This window comes from Thermobia domestica, chromosome 17 (assembly GCF_964235325.1).
Source record: "Thermobia domestica chromosome 17, izTheDome1.hap1.1, whole genome shotgun sequence".
In the NCBI taxonomy this organism is placed as follows: domain Eukaryota; kingdom Metazoa; phylum Arthropoda; class Insecta; order Zygentoma; family Lepismatidae; genus Thermobia; species Thermobia domestica.
Window position 1 is genome coordinate 180,352,225 of NC_137470.1, and position 15,504 is coordinate 180,367,728.

General features: G+C 33.6%; 1 protein-coding gene across 1 annotated transcript in view; it reads left to right on the top strand.

The window, feature by feature from the left end:
• LOC145674257 (importin-4-like) overlaps positions 1–15,504 on the top strand; it is a 105,827-nt gene that overhangs the window by 39,493 nt on the left and 50,830 nt on the right. Inside the window, exons 10-11 of the mRNA XM_081744092.1 lie at positions 8,822–9,057; positions 9,691–9,847. Coding sequence (XP_081600218.1) covers positions 8,822–9,057; positions 9,691–9,847 — 393 coding nt within the window. The remainder of the gene's footprint in view (positions 1–8,821; positions 9,058–9,690; positions 9,848–15,504) is intronic.

A 15,504-nucleotide genomic window follows, 5' to 3' on the forward strand; every position in this document is an offset into this window, starting at 1 on the left:
TCTTTGGGATAGTAACATACCTGTTACTTTAAGAATATTTCTATAAATTTAGAAAAAAATGGGAACTAGTGATATTGGACCATAATTGGCTGGACTCAATCTGTCTCCCTTTTTAAAGATTGGGACTACCTTACCCCTATCTTACTTAGTTTTAAAACATCCGGGAAAATCCCTTCACTCAAACATTTATTAATACAAAATGTAAGCGGTTCGACAATGTAGTTAATTATATTTTTCATAAACTTGTTCTATATATATAGGTAAATTTTGCATGTTTATTGGCAGCCTGTTCATAAATGCTATTCCTTGTTCATAAATATTATACCTTATATAGCTAATTTTCATATATATATCTTTACATATTTTCATTTATATCTTTACTATTTGATGATTTAAATCTATTTACTATACGTATGATATCATCCTGTGTTACTGGTTTAAAATCAAGTGTGTACAGACATTTAATAAGTTTATAGTTATTTTCTTAATTATTAGATCCTATTTTTTCACTATATCAATAGAGTTTATAAAATATTTATTTAACTCATTAAGTACAATATTCACTTTATTTGTCTAATCTTGTCTTTACTTTTCGTTTATTTATTACTTTCCAAGCCATTTGATATTTATTTTGTGAATTTTCAATGTTCGTTTGGTTATATGTTTTTTTTCTTCTATTATAGCCATTTTATATTTTTTTACGTGTCGTAGTATAATTACCTTATTACATTCTTTAGTCTCATTTTTACAACACTATAATAAACTATTACTTTATTTTTCATATGAATTAATTACGTAGTGTACCACGGTATTTTTTACACTCTTTGCTTAGTTTATCGGTTCTTTTATTCATGGTAATGTTTTTCCAGAAATGATATTTGAAATTTACGTATGAAATTCATGAAAAGATAGTTCAAGCGTGTCGTGTCGTTTTGTCCTAAGTAGCGTTTCGTCCCAAGCAGCATTTCGTCTCAGTAGCGTTTCGTCCCAATTCCACGAACACAAAGCTTAGGTTTCGGCTCTGCACCTGATCGAGTAACGTTTCATCCAGTAGTTACACACAAACACACACACACTCTCTCTCTCTCTCTCTAATACAAGTATATATATATATATATATATATATATATATATATATATATATATATATATGTGTGTGTGTGTGTGTGTGTGTGTGTGTGTGTGTGTGTACATTGATAATGTTTACAGTGCGATAATGTCCATTGTAGCACCAGTCAGGACTGCGTGCCCTCTTTTACTGGCATCTCTCTGAAAGTGGTGGGCCTGCGCTATAAGCTTCGCACTAAGCTTATACGAAAGGGAGTAGTAAGTAAACCACGGACGCCATGGACCCGCGCCGTTAATTCATTATTTTTTTTAATTTTTTATAAACTAAAAAAATCCACTTAATTACCGTACTCGGCCTTAAAACTTAAGGCCTAGTGCTAAAAATGAAATTGCAGCCAGCGCTTTGTCACTTATTAAATGATATTCGAATATTCTTCACTATTGATAGCTTAGTCCAATATTTTCGTATGTCAGTCCTAACGGCTTTCCTTTCTCTTTAATCCATGTGGATTATGTAAGAGAGATACCTTGAAAATTTCCGACTTTTAAAAAACAGTCTCCGCTTTTTCAGTGACCCAGTTGCTCTTACAATTTTGTCGTCCATCGAAACACTTTTTTTTTTCCTTTCACACCTTCTAAATTCAACTCCATCTTTATAATCTTCGCATATGAACGTTCTGCTTCTTTTTTCAAGAATACAAACAAATCTTTCACTTGGGGGTGTGGTTTACCAACAACATATCGCATAAGAAAATGCATCCGATCCTTAAAGTAACTCCTTATAATTCAGTTCCCGAAAAGAATATTGGCTTCCCACAGTTTCTGATGTTCTTCCTCATCTGAATCAACGCGCCTATTATTTAAGTTTCAAAGAGTGCCAAAGAGCTGGTAGAAGTACAACCAATCACGTCTGTTGTTACAGACGGATGTTGCTGTTGCTTTTACGTTGAGAAATGAATCTTCTTAATCTTTGCAAGAAAATTCCGTCAGACAATAAATATCCCTTGTCAAGTGAGCAGTGCCGGATTTATAAACCACAAAACCCCGTGGTGCTGGGGGGCCCGGACCCTAAAGGGCCCAAGGGCTTTTAAAGATCCTCTTGTACTTTGCCTGTAAATACTAATTTTTACAACACTTTGAAAAGAATGATAGTTTCACAATAGTATAATTACTTGAACCAAGTAATGAGCTACCAGGACTGACTGACTAAATATGATACTACAATGGCGCAGGTAATCAATCTACCCAAAGGGTAGATTAAGTATCCCAGCCATGATATTAAATATCAAATCATCCATTGCCTGTCCTCATTGCCTGTCGAAGCTAATTCGTTGAAGGAAATTAAAAGAATGTCATTTTTCTCATTAATCACTGATACGAGTCAAGATTTATCAAATAAAGATCAAATGACTTTCTTTATTTGCTATGTAAATTTTCCAAAGTAAACAATAGCTTAAAAAATGAATTTTCTAGACGGGCTGAGATTGAAGAAGTGCTTTTAGGATTTCTATATGTAAGAAATCCAACTGTATTTGAACTTACAACCCTAGTGTTAAGTCATTTGGAGAAATTGGGATTGTCCGTGAAAAAGTGGAGAGGTCAGGGATATGATGGCGCTGCTGTGATGAGTGCTGCTTACTCAGGTATTCAGAAGAGACTTCAAGAAATTGAGGAGCGTGTATATATTCATAGCGCCGTGCATAGCCTAAACCTTGTCAAAAACGATGCTATCGAAAGTGTAAAAGAAGTTGTCAATTACTTTACAATGCTCCAGCATTTTTTTGGCCAAAGTACAAACACGTGGGGTTATTCTGTCATCATTGATAGGAGAATCAAATGTCACTTTGAAAAAGCTGAGTTCAATCAGATGGGGTATCACGGTATCAGTCCATTGTAGCTATCAAGTTGAGGTATGCTGATGTAATGAAAACTCTCCAAAAACTTGAACTGACAAGTAAGAAGACTAACGCGGTATCAGAAGCAAAGCGACTGGCGAAAGTCATGAATTCCCTCTATTTTGTTTTTCTAACTGTGGTGCTGTCAAAAATATTTTCACAATTGATCATCGCATCGCAGCTTCTCCAAACTAAACAAATTGACCTTGAGAAAGCTTTGCACATTCTTGAAGAGAGCCGAGAGAAATTCAAGGAAATAAGAATATCATCAAATAAAATAAGAGGCTATAGTTGTTGCTGCGAAATGGAAAGTCATAGAAAAAAGGCAACCCAAAGTAAAAAATAAAAAAAATAAAAATAAAACCTTCGTTGAGCTGGTTGAATATCATCGGTTTTCGGACACAGGGACTTGCTTTAGGGTTAATGTTACGATAGACTTCTAGATATCACGTACAATGAAATAGAGAACCGTTTTACATCATTACAGACAATTTTTGATGAATTTTCCATCATATTCCTGAATAGGGTTGTCAACTCTGGAAAAAAAAAATTAAAAAAAAAAAAAAGGCACCCTATCAAAATTTCCTGTGATATAGGTCTAAGGGTGAAGTATCTCTGTTCGGACCAATCCATGGGAAGGAAATGCACTATCGTGAACAGAAGTGCATTAGCATCTGTATTCTGCATATCCTTAGTAATATCACTAATAAGCTTAATAGATATATTATGCTATAAATGATAAACTGAAATCGGCATTGATCATTTTATTGTATTTACCAGTTACTGCCACTTCTTTAAAATCACCGAAACAGATGAACAAAAGTATATTAATCCTTACGTGACAATTTTGAATTTGGAAAATGAAATTTATTCTTTAAACTTATACTTCAACTACAGGAGATTGCTTTAAGAAGTCCTTTTTCACTCTCAATAAATGTATAAAATTCCTTACAAGTAAATTTCAAAATTTCCCTGATACAGTCCCTGTCATCTCTTTAAAATTATTTAAATAGATGTATCAATCGTTGATAGATGGTGAAACGTGAGAATTTGAATTTACAGAATTAAAGTTACTTTTTAAATCTATACTTCCAACTAGATGAAATTGCTTCGAACTAGATACAAATTTGAAATAAACCGGGCATAAAGGAGTTGGTAAGAAGTTTGTACCGGTCACTGGATTTTATCAAAATAACAACAATATTTCCGGCCAGACCGGTGAAAAACCGGGTAGTTGGTAACCCTATTCGTGAAAGTACTTGTATTTCAGAGACTTGGGAATGTTGCCAATCAACTGTGAGAGAGCTTCGACCATTGAAAAGAGAGATCTTATACGGGAGTTTGCGGAGATAAAGTCAAAGAGAAAGGATTTCTAGTAAAACATAAATATTTGAATCTCTATTCCATAGCAAATAGAACACTAGGAATATTTCATTAAAATGTATTATTGAAAAACGTATTGAATATAGAAAGGGGGCCCTTTCAAATTTTCTTGCGGGGGATCCACAATTTCTAGATTCGGTTCTGCGAGTGAGCATAGGAGAAACGGGAATAGGCATAACGGGAATGACCGTCCCGCTTACATCTAAGATAAGGTAATGAAAATAGATAGTAACATCAATAGGCAAATCGGATTAGGCCAAACTGGAAGACACCTTTAAAAGATTTGAAAACTTCTTTAAGGCGCTGTGAACTAATTGTAGCCTTTACTGAAGTTCTTTTATATATATATATATATTAGGGTGGTCCATATTTATATGGGGAAAATAAATTTAGGATTTTCCTTGGCCTCACCCCCTAAAATGGTTCCATGTGGGACCAAATTAAGCCAGGAGGAAAATTAGATCCATTGAATAATTTTAAATGGTATCCCAAACGATCTAAAGTTTTGAACGCGTACAATAAATAGTATATGGGAAGAAGCTGGAATAAACTCTTGTAATTTAGAAATGGCTTAAGGGAATAGAAAGATATCTTGGATAATGGAACTAGAGGAAGAGACCAACCTAATCTTGTATAGCATTATTATGGCGGCCATATTGAAGTCCGCCATCTTGAATTCAGGTCAAAATTTTTAAATAGGAAGAGGGTCATGTGACATATCTTTTTGAGGTAGCATTTCACCAGAAGCGCAAATTTGGTATTATTTTCAAGTTACCTATATTCATGCAAGAGTGAAAAACAAAATGCTTCGATGTAATGCTATTTTATTGTCGTATTGGCGGAACACAGATTTGTAAGAATTTTGAAAGTCTTTTACATAAACTAAAACAAACTCCTTGTTTCGCTTTGAACTACAAATAAGTTTTTCCATCAAGATGATCCACAGACCATTATGAGGAAAAAGAAAAATTATAACTTGGAAGAAATTGAAATATCCCTTATTTATGTAGTAGCTTTTTGGTAAGTTATGAATCTTATTTGCTACATAGTTCACTTTTGTCGCGTCTAGAAAAAACATTGTCTGTGGGCCTTCACTATCTGCAAAAGAAACTTGTCTGCTTCTCATTTTTCGTAAGAACTTGTTGTAATCTTCTATTAGTTACACTTCCTTTTCTGCTGCACCGTTTGTTGAATTTAACTATTGTCTTTCCTTGAAGATAGTCATTGTTATTTGACCATGAAATCGGATCACACTCAAGAAACCCTTTGGGTAATTTAAATTTATCGAAGAAAATTTGTGTGTTTGTTGTAGCAAAATCGCTAATTTTTCTTTTCACAAGAATTTTTATGGTATCACCTCTTGTGTCAAGCCTCTTTGCTGCTTCACGGTTTCCCCTTACAGTTTTAATTCTTTCAACCATTTTTTGTTTTTTCCATTATGGTAACACCATCATCAAAAAACCCCAATACTACGTGTTCCTCCGTCAAGTACCAGAGTTGACGTGAAAATTTAGAAAGAGCCACTTCAGATAATTCAGCATCTATTTGTCTATAGCTGTACAAACCTTTCAAAAATTGCAGGTCTTGTAATGATGAATGGGACGCTTGATCACATTTAAGCCAAGCTTGAACATATTGCCGTATCAGAAAATGCATACTCTACGAAGACCCGTTTCTATTTGCTTCGTTAAACGAAATTGTTGGCAAAAGAGAAATAATTTTAAATAGTAGATTGCTTTTCCCATCCACCTTACATGGTGAATTGCTCCAGGTAAACGAAAGAAAACTCCTCAAGGAGGTATGCCACCCAAGAATATAATGGTCAGTTCTAAAAATTTCCTGTAATCTTCTCTTTGGTCTCCTGCTTCTGCAAGTTTTATACGAAAATTCAACACTTCCTTTCTTACATCGGAAATATTGTTCCTTACATCATCATCATCAATTCCTGAAATAAAGTTAGTGCAATCTATTTTAGACCACTCGTTCTGAAAACACTTCAATAGGAGAATGTCCGGTCCAAATGCAAACGAAACACAAAACATATCAAATACACATTTTAAAAATAATTCATAAATGTTGTGTCTACAAGGAAGGTATAGAAGGTTATTTTTGAGCTACTGCTCTAGCAAAATGCAAGCACTGTTGACATGACCCATATTGCAGGGAGTAATGTCACAATAAACTGCCTGCACGAACTTTATCAAGTTCCATTCTTGAAGTGAATGTACTATAGTAGAAGCAACATCTTCTTCTCTTGATGATGTCGAAATGGGAACACCAATTAGCCTCTCATGACCATCTCCTGTAATAATTATTGATAACCTGTCGGTAGTCTCTCTGCCAGTCTAATTCGGCAGTAGTTTTCCGTTCCAATGCACAACTAACGCACTTGATGCACTCGGAAATTGTTTTCTGTGGTTCTGTGCAAGTTCGCTACGAATTTTCTCTCAGCATCGGAGAATGAAAGACCTATTTATTACTAGTTCCTCTACATTATGGCCTAATGCTTCTGCCGTCGCTCTCAGAATATGTATTGCTGCACTATCAGTGACCTTTTATCGATCAAGAGCAACAAAGTAATAAAATTAGTCTTTGAATAATAAAATTAGTTTTTCCTCTTTTATATCTCTTGGAGGTTCCGGGCACACATGCATCCATATTTAAATTTTCTCTAACATTCTCAACTAGGGTTTCCTCTTCATTACTTGAACTGCTCCATGTCTTTTGGTGTATAAAGTTAAAACAAATCATTATCAGAAGTGCATTTTCTATCGCGTTCCTCTTCCTTTTGAAGTCATGCATATCCCTTTCGTTCTTTTCGCGTCAAACTCGTGTCTTTACTTTTAGTCGTGTAAGTGTTACCACCTCTGAAAAGGAGAAATCTTTTACAGGTAATAATTTTTACACGACTAAAGCTATCTTTAAAATAGTGCCAGATTTGTGCTTCTGGTAAAACGCTACCTCAAAGCGATATGCCACATGACCCTCTTCTCATTTGAAAATTCTGACCTGAATCCAAGATGGCGGATTTTAAGATGGCCGCTATGACAGTAGTATACAAAATTAGGTATCTTTCTTCCTCTATTTCTATTATCCGGGGTATCTTTGCATTCCCTTTAGCCGTTTCTAAATTACATGAGTTTTTTCCAGATTTTTTCCATATACTATGTACTGTAATCGGATTCAAAATTTTAGATCGCTTGGGGCACCATTTAATATTCAATGAAGCTAATTTTTCTCCTGGTGTAGTTTAGTACCATATAAAACCATTTTAGGGGGTGAGTCCAAAGAAATTCGGAAATCAAAAATTATGGACCACCCTAATATGTATATATATATATAAACTGAGTACTGCTTCAAATGCTTAATTTCTTTTCCTTAATAAAATAAGAAATTATTTGAGACAAAAGCTTGTATTTTATCTATCTTCAGCATTATTTTGCACATTTTTGGCGATAATATTTTAGCCTTGTCCTGCTAATATTTAATTTCTCAGGTAAATAGGAAATACAATTTACAATCAATGTAATGGTTATTATGAGTGCCCTACAATTAAAAACACATATTTATTTTAAAACTTGATTTACTAAAATACTCAGAGGAAGTTGCAGATAAAGTTGTGGTTGGTTCCTGATTGAAGGGTGCTGACGAGAAATTTTGCAGGTGGTTGCTAAGGGACAAATGGATGTACAAGGGCATCCATAGGACGAGGATCGTGTGATCTGATGAGGATGGGAATACGTCAAAAGAAGTATTGGATACTGTCGATAAGTTTGACATATACGTGTATCTCAGGACTTCCACAGCAAGTAAGCTGACTAAAGATGGAATGTGGGTATTATCTGGGGACTTATTTCTTAGGGATTACCAGAATTTTTAGAGAGTCTGTATTAGGAGAATATTTATGAATCAACAATAGAGAAAAGATTGGTGAGATTAAAACTTAATGCTCAGACAGCTCATGAGTATGTTATTGTGTGAAACGGTTGTATGAGTACTCGTCTCAGTGCTCTTGATAAAAGCATAATTATAAAACACATCTCTCTTAAAGTTACGCTTTTATTAAAAATACAGTAAAATTTAGAAATTTCCCATTTACTGAGAACGTTTTCATTACAATAAAAGCGTTAGGGGCTTATAATAGAAGCCTCATTAATTTGTTCAAAACGCAAATAAATAAATAAATAAATAAATAAATAAATAAATAAATAATTTAAATTTAAAAAATAAAATAATAAGAAAAATCAGTTAGCGCGTAGAAGAAAAATATTTTCTTAATTTACTGCATTTATCTGTGCATTTTATAAAGTAAATTATAGATGTAGGAGCAAAATCTTAAATTTGAAGAAAGGTGCATTGGTGAGTAGTTTTCTTTCTTGAGATATTTTTTTTTTTTTTGCTTTTTTTCCAGTGCATGGAATATAATATAATATCAGGAAAGAATTAACTCGTTGAACTTTCTCTTACTTTTACAGACACTTTGGGTATTCTAGCAACCTATGTGGGTGTAATAAATTTCATACCGATGGCAGACGAAACTATAGAAATTTCATTAAGATTTTTAAAGAAATACAATGAACCTGTTGCTAGGAGATGTTGCTATGGTGTTCTAGCGTCCGTAGCAGGAATTCTAAGACACAATATTGCACGTAGATTACCTGAGATCATGAAATATCTACTGAAGGCTGTGAAAAGCAGGAGCGGTTTCGAGGTACGTAGACATTATATGACTCCATGTACATTCACAAAAAGACGAAACTAATATGAACCACAACAAAACAATACTTTTGGAGTACTTGTGGAATTCATATTAAATATGGTTGAATCCAAATTTATAATAAGTGACCAGGGGATTAAAAAGTATATATTAAATCAAACTCGGTATTTATAAAAGAAATTAAATACTTCTGGAAACAATATGTAGAGGAAAATATTTTTTAGGTTACACTAAACTATGGAAAATTAATGTGGAAAATGATATTGTTCCATAACAAATCCAGTGCTCATTGAGACCCTCAGAATTCATTAAATACTTTTTTTAAATATTTTATTTCATTTTCTACTACTTTAGATTTCATTTCTTTTGTATTATTATTGTAATATTATCCCTTATTGAGTGAAATAACAATTTAAGATATTTTAAATTGTACATATGGAAGTCCAGTGTGAAAGTGCACAAATTAACAAACTGTAATGCTAATTTTCTTTAGTAAACTTTAATCTTAAAAGAATAAGTTGTGACCAGCTAGTGAGTCTCACACAGTCTGTAGATTCATCAAAATTAATTATGTTGGTTTCAAATACTTTTTTTTTTTAATTTTTGATGATTTTATTTAATTTTCAGCCACACAATAGAAATGATAGTCTTGGTGAACCCCCTACAGCAAACTCAAATGACTCCTTTGAAGCGCAAGATTTTGATTCTGGTGGTGACGATGATGATCATGATGATGATGATGATGATGATGACACCAAAGACGAAGGTTTAAATGGTTTTGCTGGTAAGAGCTTTCATGCAGGTCTTTTCGTTTTTTCGGCTAGTTCTCTATATCATATTTTATACTTTCTGATAAAGTTTTGTTTGTCGTTTGTTTGCTTGCTCTGCAGCTCCTTTACTAGCTCTTTCTTACTCATAAATCCGATGACGTAATTTACAGATTTTATCACTGCATATAAATTCCCTGAAATTCTGGGTTAATTGAGGTTATTTTGTTTGGCACCATAGAATTCTTCGGACTACCAAGTCTTTCATTTCCTCCCGTTTTTCGCTCGGTAGCCTGAACAAAAATTGTGTTTTTGCAAACAACGATAGAAATTGACCTTTAATTTAAATAATTAAACGTATGGTACTACCTTGAGTATACCGATTTTGCGTCAAACTCACAATTTACACATTCGTGGCAACTGACGCAGAAACTACTCGTTGTATTTTGCGATCATAAAGATCCCGAAAACACACTGAATTGACAGCCACAATTTTGCGAGTTTAGTTATTCTAATATGTGAACCAAATGAACACAGCTGTTGTTGTATTTGGGAGCGAGGACAAGACTATTCTGGCGTTGTCTCATAATCTGAAGGAATCGTGTTCTAAAACGTTAAGATTTCCAGGCAGTGGGGTACATACTTACTTTTTTTTTTTTAATATCTGCTATTATTTAAAATGTAGCCTGCTAGAATAGTGTTTACGTTACGTTATAGTAGTTAGTAGATGCGTAAAACATTCATTAAATCTAGCAACCATGTAAGATGAGATAGGAGCGAAAGAAACTAAAGTTATGTCTTCATTAGAAAGCGGCACTGTATGCCGCTGCATTGTATGCGGGCTTCATTATTTAAATTTAAAATATATATATATATATATCATTCATTTATTTAGAAACCTATAAATTTCGGACATTTTCTTCTTTCTGTCAGAAAACGTGTTTCCAGAAGAAGAGAAAGGACATGCGCTCCATTTGATGAGCTAATGAAACTCGTCTTAACATTAGAGGTCAAGCTCCAGGGCCACAGTTGCTCAAACGACCTGCATCCAACTCAGAAGAAAGACGTAAGATCTGCTTTAAGACTTAAAATTTTAATGCTAATATATTTCACACGTAAAACCATGTAATTGAATAAGACAATGTGATTATCCGTAAGTCCAAAGAGAAATAATACAGTTTCATTGCAAACTGTAGTAATTACAAATAGAGAATTATAAAGAAATTTTCTTGAATGATCCTTAGGTATCATATCAAAATCCCTAGATGTCGTTACCAATCAGAGTATTAGAACTCCCCGAGCTGAAATATTAATACAGTCTGAATTAATACAAACTGTATAGTGCAGTCAAAATAAGGTTTGAGGTAGACATTTAGAATAGACAGATGCGAACTTCTGGAATTTGTTCGTGATCTCTTTCTCATTAACCTCCACAAAATCTAAAAAAAATTCCAGTTGGGAGTTTTCCGCCATTTTGAATAAATAGTCTGCCATCTTGGATTCTTCACATGCACTTAGTTTATGCCACATAACTTCTAAACTAATTAACGTAGAAGGATCATTATTTCTTTATTATACTTCTAATATTATAGGCAATGTAACAAGTTATTATCACTTTTCTTCGAGTATCCACTTTTGCATAACTTTAGGATAAAGTGAAAAATTGGGATCTGTGTTAGGGGACATATTCTTTTCATTGCCTCATACAACTTAACAGAATAAAAATATGGAAAAAGTGCTCGAATAGAAGTTGTTGGAAATTTCATAAGCTTTAAAACGATGTATATATTGTCACTATATATAATGTCAGAGATGCGCAATGAAACTTCAAACGTCATCGGTCTGCGCACAATTTCTGAAGAAACATATGAAGGAATCATTTAACATGAAGGAAAAGATATTTAGTAATTTGAGACGGCTTTTCATTGCAATTTCCGGTAAGTATCAACAGGTTTGGAAATCCGGCTAGTTTAACAAATAGTTCGTAAACAGTGGCGTCGGCAGGGGATGCGCAAGAACTCTGAAAGTAGACTTTCGCGCAACCGTTCTGTATGTAGACCTGTGTGTTCATTGAAATTAGTGTTTGAGATAAACGTTCTAAAAAGAATATCAAATCTTTTTCTGGATGATTTTTATATATTCTCCTCCCCTCCCCATGTTGTAGGGCACGGCATTGGAAGTGTCATTGTTCATCTTAGTGACCCCGAAAAGTTGAATTCGACACTGATATAGGTAATTTTGATTATATATGAATATATATATATATATATATATATATATATGTGTGTGTGTGTGTGTGTGTGTGTGTGTGTGTGAGTGTATCCCCCTCCCCTCCCACAATTTTTGAGGTGCTGAATTTAGATTTAAATGGCATCAGATGTGTCACTGTTTATCTCAGCTTTCTCAAAAACTATAGATTCGACACTAATATCGGTCATTTTCGGTCATTTGTAAATGTTTTTCCCTTCCTTTAAGTTACATCTTCAAAGTGATACTACGAAAATCATCTCAGGTTTAAACTTTATCTAGGTTGAAAATTTGATCAAGATCGGTCCGGTGGTTCAAGAGTTATTAAGTTTTATTTATTTTTATATATCTTCCCCTCCTACCTCCTTCCATAAGTTCTATCGTCAAAGTGAATAGATAAATGCCACCCCAAGCCTTAGCCTCATCTATGTTAAAAATTTGATCGAGATCGGTTAGGTGGTTCAAGAGTGAAGTCATATAGACTGTTACTTTCATTTTTATTTTCATTTTTTACATATATCTCCGCCTGCCCCTCCCCTACGTTGCACCGTCAAAGTTAAATGATAAAAATTATCCAAACGTCATCTATGTTGAAAATTTGATCGAGATCGGTTGGGTGGTTCAAGAGTTATTAAGTTTTATTTATTTTTATATATCTGTCTCCTCCCCTCCCCCACCCCTAACTTGTACCGTCAAAGTGATATGATAGAAACCACCCCAGGCCAAAACTTGATCCATATTGAAAATTTGATTAAAATTGGTCCTGTGGTTAAAGCGTGATGAAGTCACAAAGACAGTTACTTTTATTTTTATTCTTTTACCGTATGTCTCCCCCCTCCCGCTCCCCTAGGTTGCACCGTAAAAGTGAAATTTATTTATTTATTTATTTATCAACACAACAGGCATTACTGCCCAATTACAGTGTCTACATATGAACTTAAATACTTAATGTTACAGTATAACATAAAACTTGAATACCAATATTAAAATAATACATTTTACCTTTTTTTTTTTTTTTACAAAACACTCAATACTAGTTTTTTGAATGATTTTTCTGAACAATGAAATATGTCTACATGTTCGTAATCTTTAATGATTTTATTGTACGTAGCACAAATTCTCCATGTAGGTGACATATTCAGTGCATTTGTACGTGCCTTTCTGCAGTAGAATAGGCCACTATTTCCCTTGCGTGTTTTGATGGATGGAACCTGTATCATTATTTTTGTACTTATGTCTATACAGTCTATTTTGTTGTGCAAAAGTCTGTGTAAGAAAAGGAGATCGTTCAACGTCCGTCTTTGTTCAAGTGTCTGAAGTGTTAAGTTATCAAGTAAATTATCATACGGTTCGTATTTTGGGTAAAGTCCTGTCCTCTTGTACGTGAGAAAACGTATGAATTTGCTTTGTATCTGCTCTACCTTTTGGCTACGTGTTTTCACAGAAGTGTTCCAAATAAGTGAGGCATATTCAATTTTTGATCTGACGTAAGAAAAATAAAGCAATTTTAAAGTGTTACCATTTATAAATTCTTTGGTCGTTCTGATAAGAAACCCAAGATTTCTATATGCATCTTTGGTAATATTTGCCACATGATGCGCAAAGGTTAATTTTTTGTCAAATATCACACCTAAATCTTTAATTGTATCTAATTTTTCTAAATTTATTCCATTTATCGAATAAGTAAAGTCATACGTTTTTTTGACGTCTATTGTATGTCATGGTTTTGCACTTATTAATATTTACTTCAAGTCTATTGGTAGTACACCAGTTTAGTATATTAGTCAGGTTCTATTGCAGAAGTAGACAGTCATCTATAGATTTCACATTTGAAAAATTTTTTAAATCATCTGCAAAGAGTAATTTGTGAGAGTTATGGATATAAAATGGCAGATCATTAATAAATAATAAAAACAAAAGAGGTCCAAGATTAGATCCTCGGTGAACTCCGGAATTTACACAAAAGCTTTTAGTTTTAAATTCTTTATATAGAACGGATTGTCTACGTTCCCTCAAGTACGAATTGAAAAAAGTTATCATATTGGGACTAAAATTGAAAGTGGCAAGTTTCTGAATTAGTATGTCATGATCCACAGTGTCAAATGCTTTATGAAAATCGGTATATATTACATCTACCTGTCCATTATTATCGAAGGATGAAGTTATGAAATCTGAAATGATGGTGAGATTAGTTATCGTGGATGTCTTCTGTAGGAAGCCATGCTGATATATTGAGATTGAAGATTTAACATGATGCATGACCTGATCATAAATGACACTTTCAAATACCTTTGCAATTGTTGGTAATATAGCTACTGGACGATAGTTTTCTATGCTATTTTTATTACCGGGTTTTGGAACTGGGCATATTATTGACTCTTTCCATATGTCCGGAAAAACATTTGTTCTTATTGAGAGGTTAAATAAGGTATATAGCGGATATTTCAAAATATTACTACAGCCCTTCACAATATAAGGCGGTATATTATCAGACCCAATTGCCTTATTCGGTTTCAGTTTCTTTATTGCATTCTCAATATCTCTTAAACTAATCTCCATTATATGAAATAAGTTCTGATATTCCCCATGTAGGTACTTTTTCTCATGTGAGTAGATACTATTTTTAGTTGAGAAGGATGATTTATTGTAAATGGACTGGAAGTGTTGAGCAAAAGCTTCCGCAATTTCATCATTTTTAGTCAGATTCCGTCCGTCATAGGTCATAGACTCAGAAGAAAGATGTCGGGATTTACTTTTAATGTAGGTCCAGAAGTGTTGTGGGTCTTCGGTTATATTATTTTCAGCATGAAAGATAAAATCATTATGTGCTATTGCTATTTCACGCTTTACTTCTCTGCGTAGTCTGCAGTACTCGTTATAATGATATTGGTGATTAGTCGTTCCCCTCCCCTCAAGCCATTTTATGCGATGTTGCCATTTCAGTTTTATCTTTTGTATTATACTGTTACTAAACCAGCAAGGGTACCTTTTTTGCGTCGGCCTTTTCATGGGAATGCACTTCTCAAATATGTCATAAATTACTTTATAGAATTCTTCTACTGCTTTATTTGGATCCGCATATTCGTTTAGATATTGCCAATCTATTCTCGCTAACTCATTATAGAGATTATCATAATTTCCTCTCTTAAAATTGAAACCAAATATGTTTCTTTTGTTTTTTATTCTAGATGATTTAACATGCGGAAAGCTTATACAAATAGATGGGTGGTAATTATCTTCTTTAATTAATGGGTGTGGTTCTCGTATTACTGTTACATTGGAAAGATTACTTATTACTAAATCTAATGTTCTCCCTAAGCTATTTTTAATATTATTGAGTGATTCCATGTCATGATATAACATAAAATGATAGAGACTTTGGGATTTACTCGTTGACTGTAGAAAATCAAAGTTTGTTCCAGTTATT